The 10,822-nt window shown below is 44.9% G+C and overlaps 1 protein-coding gene across 1 annotated transcript; it reads right to left on the bottom strand.

The window, feature by feature from the left end:
• Window positions 1–2,677: 2,677 nt before the first annotated feature.
• On the bottom strand, window positions 2,678–9,928 carry upd3 (unpaired 3). Its single transcript, XM_070218901.1, has 4 exons — window positions 9,407–9,928; window positions 7,463–7,855; window positions 7,173–7,376; window positions 2,678–3,775 (listed from the first exon to the last, which is right to left on the bottom strand). The coding sequence occupies exons 1-4, from the start codon at window positions 9,407–9,409 to the stop codon at window positions 3,227–3,229; spliced, it is 1,149 nt and encodes a 382-aa protein (XP_070075002.1). The 5' UTR covers window positions 9,410–9,928; the 3' UTR covers window positions 2,678–3,226.
• Window positions 9,929–10,822: the final 894 nt, after the last annotated feature.

Genomic DNA, 10,822 nt, shown 5'->3' with positions numbered 1-10,822 from the left:
TGCGTAGAAACGGACGGACAGACGGACGGACAGACGGACGGACAGACGGACAGACGGACAGACGGACGGACAGACGGACAGACGGACATGGCTAGATCGACTCGTCTAGTGATGCTGATCAAGAATATATATACTTTATGGGGTCGGAAACGTCTCCTTCACTGCGTTGCAAACTTCTGACTGAAATCATAATACCCTCTGCAAGGGTATAAAAATCCTATTGAAAATGAAAAAAAAGTGAAATGGTTACGCTCTCACCTTGTATTAGAAAACCTTCCTTGGACCTAATGAACTTCTTGGAAATGTCATACTTTTTCGCCACCAACAATTTTCCGCTGGCCTCTTGTGTCGACTTGGGTTTTGGTTTTTCAGTGCCGTCAGCAAGTCGAGCTCAACCTCCAATTTTGCAGCTCGACAATTATGTTTACAATAAGAAGATCTCTTCTCGTGGAAATTTCGGAGGGGCCAAGAGGGACATCGGCCGATTGCCCAAGAGCAGCTGGCCAGCGGAAAGAGAAGAGCTTTCGATTCCGTGAACGGAGAAACTGCTGAGCCGCTGAGACTTGGGCAATATAGTTGGGGCCGGGGATTTCAACACCTCAGTCTTCAATCTCCCCGGAGAATCTTCCGTGCTGCGAACAGATTCCCACAGGCGGATGGTCGGATTCGCTGAGCCAGCGATTTCGGTTCGTGGGAGAGTCGCGAATCTAAAACTCCACGCGATTCGTTTTACAATCGGAACTATTGGAGACACTGGACACTGGACACACGCCTTGGTGGGCCACGCCCCCCACCCCCTCCTCCCCGTCATCCTCTTCCAGCGTCTTTGGGAACACTTAGGGAACATAAATGTAACGCCATTATCTGAGGAAATCTGCAGCGGAAAACATAACTCAAAAATACACACAGCAAATACAAGTTAAATATAAAATAAGGGGAAAAAAGAACGAAAAAACACAAATGAAATAAGATATTTTAAATTAATTGCCGACGCGTTGAAGACCAAGACCAAGATCAGAAAAAATAAACAAAAAACCAAACGAAAAACAAAAAAAAACAGTTCCATGCACGTGACTTGTGACGGGAAGAGTCGGACACAAAATATCCAGATTCAAAAACTGAACAGAAAACAGAGAAACAAAGCGAAATGAACATTTAGATTAGATCAGTTGCATCAGGAGCAAAAGTTCATTCAGCAGGAGCCAGGGAAAAGAATGTCTCGACCTTGGGGATACCTATTAAAAAAGGTTTGTAAGATTAGGATAAGAATATTAATAATTAAATGTTTAATATACCACTTTTTTGCAGAATTACCATTAAAAATATTGAAATAATATTACCAAAATAATTACCAGTTTAATGTGATTTTTAAAGGCCACTAGAAAAGGGTACTAGAATAAACAGAAAAACCGCTAATGGGCATTAGGACTTAACCCTTATATCCTTAAGTTCCCACCATACCAAAATACCATCCCACAGATAACGCATATGCCCCGTAATAGAAAGAGTGGGGAAGGAATTTCAACATTTCTCATAGAAAGACATAATTTTCAATTTAATAAAGGTCAGGCCAATAAAAACCTATCAAAACTGAAGATAGATGCGAGCTACGTGCGACTGAAAGGGACAAAAGGGTTGACGCAGGCTGCATGCAAAGCAGCGAAAGCGAAGGAGAGAGAGAGAGAGGGAGAGAGAGTAGATCGAGAATGTAGAGGCCATGAATGGCATCGCATAGTTGCATGTGCGCCTCATTCGGCTGGATCTTGGATCTTGGACCTGGCCCAGAGATCACTGGCCAAGATCCCTGGCCAGAGATCACACGGAGAGGCTGCCGCAGGGAGAGGACACAATAAAATCGGACCGATAACCATCTTTTAACTCGGGGAGGGAGCAGGAGAAAGGGATGGGAATGCTTGCCCTCTCTGTCGCTCTATCTTTGGCATATTAAATTGTTGAATCAGTCACCGAGGAAGGAGGCGGAGGAGTTGGAGGAGTTGGAGGAGCTCCTCCGCCGGGCAGACAAATCGGAGCACGTACACCGAGTCCGAAATTAATGACAATTGCTGATTGTGTGCGATAAACCCGATTCGGGTACTCCGGCAAACCGCAGAGGAGAACATCAAAAATCCAGGCCTCGGTGAAGTGAAGGTGCGCGCGTAGATTCCGGCCCAGCGATAAGGCGGGAAGAATTGGAGATCTCTGGAGAGGGAAAGGGAAGGGAGACGGAGACGGAGACAGAGAATCAAGAGCGGCGACAAACATTTCTTGTCGTTAAATCGCTGGTGTTTTGTGTGCAGCTGACAAAAGGGACAAAAAGGTGACCCATACCCATGCCCAAAACCAAAACCAAAACCCAAGAGACAGAATTATTATATGGCTCATAAAATATTTGAACAAGTCTATAAATGCCGCGTAATTCTGCTGCAATTAAAGCCACGGCGAGGATCGTAAAAGGAAATTGTTTGGACACTTTTATGTCTCTCTTACTCTTCGGGGCTCTCCTCCCAAAACGGTGCGTATGCGCAATTTCGGTGGGAATATATTTATATTCCGGGTGTAATTGATATGGCGCCAGTAGAGTTAGGGATCCCCGATCCCCATGCCTTCGACCACCCAGGTAAACTCTCCACACACTTTTGTACTTTCAATTGTTTGTATTTGATGTCTAAAAAGTTAATACCTAAACAAAGCTAAGTTACATCGAGGTGTGTATAATCGTACATATATATCTTTAGGTATAGGTATATCCGTGTATATAATCGGGGGAGATATCTTTCATAGCTCTTATGGGCCATCGTGGAGCGTTGTGTTTTCACTTTAATCATCTACTATCACAGCATCGTAATACAAGGCAAAGTATATCTTAGTACACTTAGTATCTAGCGGAATGTGCGGCAGATTGTTGGCGAGTTGACGACATATAGTATATATAAATAATACAATAGAACTTACTTATTATAGGGTCAAAAAAAAAAAGAATTACATTCGTCTTGAGATATCGAGAAAACTGGGTATCTTCATTCGGTTTTAGTTTGGTTGTTCTCATTACTTATTCGGTTTTCATTCATAGCCTAGGGATTGTCGGGGATTCCTCGTGATTCGTCGTGAGAGGTATGGTGGCGTGAGTAATAAATATAGAATGTTTAATAAATTAAGGATGTCTTCATGGAATGAGCCTCGTTTTCTGGAATGGAGGTTTCACCGGTTTTGAGTTTTTTTCTCTCCTTTAGCTTTCGATCTGGCTCCTTGGGGTCACCGCCTTGGGGGTGGGGCTCACCCTGCAACCCTTCCGCTGCCGCTGACGGCTGAGAATCACGCGGATGCTCTTCATGTACTGCACGAACTTGAATTTGGCGAACAGCGCATCGTTGGCCAGATCCGTGGAGTCGGCCGGCGGCGGTACGTCCACGCCGCGGGCGGCCAAGGTCGCCTGCTGGTTGAGCTCGACGGGATTGGACTTGAACTGATTCAGCCACTTCTCCATCACGGCTCGCGGCTGGATCCTGAAGGTCACCACCGGCTGGGCCTGCCGCCGCCGCTTCTGGTGGCGCAGCTTCTTGCGCGGATTGGGGGCGTACAGCAGGTTGGTCAGGTTGATCACGTCCTCCACGCTGCAGAGCATGTCCCTCGCCGACTTGCGCAGCCGCCCCAGCTCGTCGGCCAGCACGCTCCGCGCCTGCAGGTTGACCACGTCCCAGTGCATCTTGGCGTTGCGCAGGTAGGTGAAGGTGCCCACGAAGTGCTGCAGGTCGCGGTGCACGTGGCGCAGGTTCAGCTGCAAATTGAAAACAGAAGATGGGGCTTGGGTTAGTTGGTTGGCCAGGACAAAAATAGCACATGTAAGATATGATTTGATTGATATATGTTACAAACGAGGAGTTCTATCGTAAAATCGAAATATTTTCAAAAACCTTTTAATATTTTATAAGAAATCTTAAAGTATCTGAATTTCTATCGGGCACATATTTTTAAAAACCCTTTTTTAAAAATTTTATCAATTTTAGATTTTAAATTTTACGAGATCTGTTATAAACGAGGAGTTCTATCGTAAAGCCGAAATATTTTTAAAAACCTTTTAAAATAACTGAATTTATAGCCGGTACATATTTTAAAGATATTATTTTAATCATTTATATTAATTTTAAATGATTTTCATAGTTAAATCCCACGATTTATATGATCAATTTTAGTTTTAAAATGAAATTATAGATAAATATTTGAAGGTCTGTGTTATTGAACCTTGAAAACCTTTAATGATATTATAGTACCGGTCATAAAGTTCCCACCATGGAATTGTAAAATTAAAGTATTAGATATACGAACGTGTTGTTCGCGTATCTATACTGGCAAACATAGTGGCTATATGTTATATAGACCGTCCTATAGTTCGATTGTTTTGGGTTGACTGAACCCGCGCTGCCTGCTGCCCGCTATCCCGCTCCCCCTGCCACCCTACCCTCTCTCCCTCCCCCTTCTCTTCCCCCTCTCGTACTAAAACTTTATCTGCCCGGCGGCTGAAAGTGAAAATCGAGCCGAACGCTCGGCGCTCTCTCGTAACTGTTTCTTGCGTTCTCGGCTAAGCTTCGGCTGGCCGCTCGTGACGTATTCGTATAGTCGGGTCTTCGTTTCATTCATGCCGCTCACGGTTCACGTCTCACTTCTCGCCCTCTCTCGCTCCCTCTCGCTTGGGTTTTCGGGGGAATCCACGGCACTGCTCGCCATGAATCACATATCACGTATACGTCCCGCGTTCCCACGTCCCCACAGACCCATCATCGTAATGCAAACGCGAGTGTGTCATTTACAATAAATGAGCGTTGAAAAGTGCTCAAACATATTATCGTTAAGCTCCTTCGTTCTTCCGATCCGCTGTGTTTCGTTTCGATCCCCTATCCCCTATCAGCAGTTATATTTTTTACGAATATGTGCGAAAAATATATACATGTGACGTCAAAAGGCCGTCGCTTCTCGGTATCGAAACGATCCAACTAAAAATAGATCTCTTCTATCAGTCGTCCGTCTTGGCACCTCGTCATCGGATCGGGTTCCGTTCTGGGTACTTGGTACGGGGCACTAGACACCGGGCACTGGGCACTGAGTACTGGGTACTGGGTACTGGGTTCCGTTCCGTTCGGGGATGTCAACAATTAGTTGGCACAATTGGCATTGACGTAGCCGATATTGGCCAAATATTGACACGCATCCCGAGTGGCAAGTTCCCCAGTTTGTTACAGAGCGAGAAAAGCTTATGAATTTATTTATGATTTTAAAGTCCTACGGCTGTGTTGTAATTTAGAGATATTTGCTATCTCAAGAAACATTCAGGAAAATATTATATTTAATATATTATGATTTTAAAGAGATTTGCAATCTCAAGAAACATTCAGTAAAAGAATATAGAATCTAGACCTTACTGAAGTAACCATAGTTTTCTACGCTTTGGCTTGCCTTTTTCCATTCAAGTTACCACAGTTTTCTCACAGTGTAGTCCCTGGTTCGGGTACTTTTCCCCAACTATGACGACAATTGAGAAATTTCAGCGAAAGCCAAACTTCGCTCATCGCCCTGAATAGGAGATTGAGTGAATCGGCAAATGAATGAAATGAATGGACGGTGACTATGACTATGGGATGTTGGCTAAGCAGTAAAAAACGGCGACCTTTGAGATACACCTGTACTCTGATCGTGACTTTTGGCTGACTTGAGGTGATGCGGCAGATCTCGTGGTCAAGATGTTGGCTCTCTGGTTTTTAGTGGTGGGCCCTATAAAGCATTTATGACCATGCCAAGTGAACTACCCTCATCTGGTTATCTGCAGATAATTCTGTCTTACACGAAACTTTCCCGGACACCTCCGAATTAGCACGTCGAAAACCGAACCGATCTCGATCGATCCACCCCCACTGGAACTCGATCACTCGAACCAACCGAACGACCCTCGCCTAGATCTGGGTTAGACCCTTTTTGGGGCTGTGGTCACGTATGTATTGACTCGTACCCGCCGCCCCGATAAGCCGGACGAGGCGATTAGTCAATTATTCCGCGAATACTGGCTCCTACATTCCTGAGCCAACAAACATTCAACATTCTCTAGCCTACATACACCCCATACACTCCCTCCGAAGCGACATTATTCACTGGCAATTCGGCTTATCGGTCACCTCGCTCGGTTTTTTCCTCAGCTGGGCTTGCTCATTTCCCATGCCAGGGCGAAACTATTTCCGAATTCCCAGACCCCTAAGAAAAAAAAGCTTCATATTTCATTACTTTCCTCTATCCATCGACGCCAATAACTCTCATAATTCAGATATTGATGCCGAATCCAATTTGAAAATTTGATTAGCCACTGTTTGTTGTTGTTTACTTGTCAGAAAAGCGTAAATAAAATGTGCCGCTTGATTTTGATTTTATGTTTTGTTTGTGCAACGAATTAACCACTTCGCAATTGAGGAGCCTCATATTCAGTTTTAACTTTGATTCGGCTTCAATTCGGATCGATCCAATATATACAAGGGGTGCCGCAGCCAAAAAACGTGATCTTGGATCAAGGCCGATTCGAGGGGGGATCTATCTAAACAATATTCGAAAGGGGAAAAGGGGAAAAAAGCGCGCGCGCGCCGTCAATTTGCTCTTAATCTTAATGTGGTTATGGCATCGATTGCTAATGTTTTCCCTCGTGCTGTTGTTGTTTCTTGCCAATGCAAATCGACGGTTAATGGGGCGTCCCGAAATGCGAAATGCCGGCCAGCGGCTGACGAATCGAACGAGGTGCGCTCGTAAAGTTGATGCTAGTATTTTCTAGTTACAAAAAACTTGTCTTAGTAAGCTTAAACCTACGCCCTCGACCATTGTGGGCTTAGCTTAAAGATTCTCCCGGTTCTGTTTATCGAACTACAGTGACTACTCTCGCTGGCCAACGGCACGATTCCTTCTCATATGACCGCTCCACTCGCCATTAACTTGTGACGGTCTGTTTGCACCTACGCAGGCCTCACGTGACCCTCTCTCTTTTTTTTTTATCACCTATCTATCTATCTGCCTAGCTGCCTGGCAACAGAAGAGCCGCCCCTCAACCCACCGACCGAGTGTTTGATGTTTGTAAATGATCCAATAATAATGCTGTATTCACACCCCATCTCCAGGGTCTGGAGAGAGATCTTGGGACAACTCACCTGATTACTGCTGTTGCTCAGCCGGGGCAAAAACGTTGTGTAGTTGCGCATGTGGAACTGATACCTCTTCATTTTGCGTATGTTGAGGGCGCTTATGTTCTTCCTGGCCAACGTGTTCATATTCTCGACCGGGGTCCTTTGGCTGTCCTCGACCTGAAGGCCCCTCAATTCGCGGCCCGTTTGCCGCTGCAACTTCTGCAGGATCTGTAATAAAAATATAAATAATAAAAAAAGTATTACAAAATTAAATAAAATAATTATTTAAAGAATGGTTTATTTTGTGTACCCACCATGTGCCGCTTCTTGCAGCGCTTCGTCTTGTTGCGCTTCTCAACCAGGCCCGTTGGCTTGCTGTTGCAGGTGTTCTCCCAGTCCAGGTGCGTACTGCTGGCGTTCAGCAGCTGCTGGAAGGTCGCCTTGAAGTTCACACCCGAGCGTTTTTGCAGATGCTTCAGCGGGGCCATGGTAACGGCGGTACTCAGAGATGGGGCAGCCGAGACGCCCCCAAAGGCCCCATCGCCACCGATGCCGCCGAAAGCCATATATAATTGGCACATGAGCAAGGCGAGCGTGGCCAGCGAACAGATCCTGTTCGGATGACGTCGATCCACGAGGGGCGGCCTCCTTGTCCTGGCCGTTTTGCTGCTGCTCCTGCTGACGTCGAGCGGTGGGTCAGCTGCCGTCTACAAAAGAAAAAAATGAAAAGAAATCAAAAAAAAAAATCAAAAATAAATATAAACAAAACTAAGCCCTTAACCCTTTCACCTGCGTTCTTCGCGGCAACCTTGACGTCAAACTTTGGCTTATATTTAGCATAAGAAAAGTCGGACAACAGGTTATATCTATGAGGGCTGGCTTAAATCTTCCGAAATCTACAGAAATCTTCCGAAATCTTCCCCCAAAGCGAGACAGCAATTACCATAAGTCAAGACTAACGGACGAACGCGCGGACAACTGAACCGACTGGTTATATATTATCTCCCCCTTGGCCAACTTTTTGGCCGTATATAAGGCAAAAAACTGAAAACCGAAAACCCAATACCAAATACCCAATACCCAAAATCCGCGGACCCAAAGACACGTGAGTGAGTGTGTGTGTGTGGGTGAAGCGCGTTGATGATGATTGTTCGTTCGGCTGTTCGGGGATTCCCACTGGACATAAAGTCACACACATACTTATATGCACATTTATAATCGCAATTGTTTGGGGGCCCGAAGCGTGCGTGATTTGTTATTGTTATTGTTGTTATCGCTTTGCGCTTTAGCTCTATGTGTATTGCTGTCTTTATCTGGCTGACATAATTATTTAAAATTAAAAATAAATTTCTTTATTTGGCCGCAATTTCTGATTTTCTGTTTTCTGGCTGAATCATCGTGTGTCGGGTGGAGGTCGACTGGCGGTGCCATTGGCCACCGCCATCGGCAGGTGGTGGTGGTGGTGGGGTAGGCCCTGCTGGCTCCGCACGCGTGTGCGCGGTGTCTACACTGACCAACATGGTCAACGAACTTCTGGAACTTGTTGCAAACTTTTGTGAAATTCTTGGCTTTATCGCTCTTACAGTCTTGGACTGTCCGGACCCTGTCCATGCCAAATCTCTGACGCCGGTTGCCTCTACCGCTGACGCATCCACTACACCCAAACCCCCCGCCGCACGTAACGTGTAAATTAATTTCACATGCTTCGCTCTTTGGCTGTTTTTCGTACTTTTCCTAATTTTTGGTGACAGACGTAGGTAGTTGGGAAATGCGGGTCTTATCCCATAACTCTTCCCTTGATCCTTTCCCCAAAAATGTACGTTTTTTCATATTTATCATTATGAGCTACAACATATTTGTGATTCATGCCCTAGCTGGAAATTCTGAAAGTGATCCATAAGTTATTAGTTATTTCAAGTGAATCATGGGAAAGCGGGAAGCTGGGAAGGTCCCTTCCGGTTGATAAGCAACCATTCCTGGTTCCCTAAGATATTATAATGAAAGCATTATAGCAAATAATTTCATCATATGGGGGCTACGTGACACCACGGCCCTTCCTCGGACCCTTACAGCCCTTTTGCGAGAACTTTTGGCCACAAGTGTCGAGCGCCATTCGCTCAGACACCTGTGCACTTATCAGGAAACCAGGCACGCACAGGTAAGTTCCGCTCTCTTCCTAGCCATACAAACAACATAACAAAGCAAAGCGAAACGAAAACAAAACAAAAATCCCCTTAAGTAGTCACTTCTGTACTCACCATTTACATAAAAATAGTTGGCTGGGAAATCCGCACAAAATTCGTACTTGGTTGACACGCACTTGGGTTTTTTACTTGGTAGTTTTCTTTTTGATTTTTTGCCGGAAGGAAGCTTCCAGAATGTAACCAAAAAAAATATAAAAATAATAACAAGAACTTGGCGAACGCGGATTGGCAAGTTGGCGATTGGATGTATCTTTGTATCTTTTTATCTTTTTGTTGGAGCAGGAGGAACTATCGCGTTAAGTGTCGACGCGCTGCCTTCGACTGTCTGCTATGATTTGATTCCGATCCGATCGAATGGCCCGCCGTCGAAGTCAAAGTCGCTGTCGATTTCTCGCCGGGTGGAGAGCGTGGCGATGCCGAGCGTGGAGTGGAGTAGACTGTTGTTTTGTGGAGTGGAGTGGAGTGGAGTGAAGTGGATTGGAGTGGCTTTCTCGTCGCCTTCCTCGCTTCGCTTTTTTCGCAGCCTTTTTCCTTCTTTTTTCGCAACTTTTTTCGCCTTTGGCTGTCTTTGACGGACTGAACTCCTCGGTTACTATGAGCATACTAATGAGGAGGCGGACGCCCAACCGCCGGTCGGTCCGCTCGACGGCCGCCGCTCGCTCCGGAAGCCGTGCGAGCGGAAGAGAGACGGCTACACCGGGAGCGTGGGAGCGGAAGGGGAACGGGAGCGGGGAGAGCCTCTCTCAGCGGCGACTGTCGGTTGTCATGAGTGTGCAAGAAAAGCGCTCAAAACATTCGCCGAGTGCCAAAAACAAAGCGAGAAAGCCATAAAAGAACACAGCTGAGCGAGCGAAAAGAAGCAAAAACGGCTCAGAATGTTTTGGGTAAGGACAGAGAGTTACCCTGTAAATAACACAATTTTCGGGAATTTTTTTTAGGCTAGAAATAAAGACAATAATGTCTATAAAAATACCAAAGGTAATAAGGAAATATTAGTTTTTATTTTTCATACATTTTTTTGGATTTGTAATTAAAAAAAACATACTTTGGATAAGCTATTTAGCTATAATTAGATCATTCATAAGAACGCATAATTTTTTCCGAAATGATATGGATTATTTCCTTGACGCAATGCAAATAGTCCAGTGAATGAGTGTGAAGAATTAAAAATAAAATTGCTGAAGAATAAAAATATAATAATTTCTGTTTTTTAAGTGAGTGAGTGTGAATTCTCAAAACAAAATATTCCTTTTAAATATGTATTATTAAGTCAATTATACCAGGAATACTTTTGAATGTCGAATTTCTGATAAAAAACTATTAGAAGATAGTCAAGTGGTTAGTCAACGCCGCTAAGCCGGGGGAACATGATGGATTTATAGCCCAAATTACCCGAGGGGGGCCTAGAAAACCGAAAACCGTTTAGTTATTGATTAGGCCAGGCCAGATTTCAACACGAGTGGAAATACT

The sequence above is a fragment of the Drosophila takahashii genome, chromosome X (genome assembly GCF_030179915.1).
Source record: "Drosophila takahashii strain IR98-3 E-12201 chromosome X, DtakHiC1v2, whole genome shotgun sequence".
Lineage (NCBI taxonomy): Eukaryota > Metazoa > Arthropoda > Insecta > Diptera > Drosophilidae > Drosophila > Drosophila takahashii.
The sequence above is the reverse complement of the archived record's forward strand: the minus strand, read 5'-3'. Positions and strand labels throughout refer to the sequence as shown.

What these genes read in the sequence shown, in the direction of transcription:
- upd3 (XM_070218901.1), bottom strand. An exon ending in GCTGCAAGAAGCGGCACATG is followed by an intron (nt 7,377 to 7,462) that starts GTGGGTACACAA and finishes TTTTTATTACAG; the next exon opens with ATCCTGCAGAAGTTGCAGCG. An exon ending in TGAGCAACAGCAGTAATCAG is followed by an intron (nt 3,776 to 7,172) that starts GTGAGTTGTCCC and finishes TTCAATTTGCAG; the next exon opens with CTGAACCTGCGCCACGTGCA.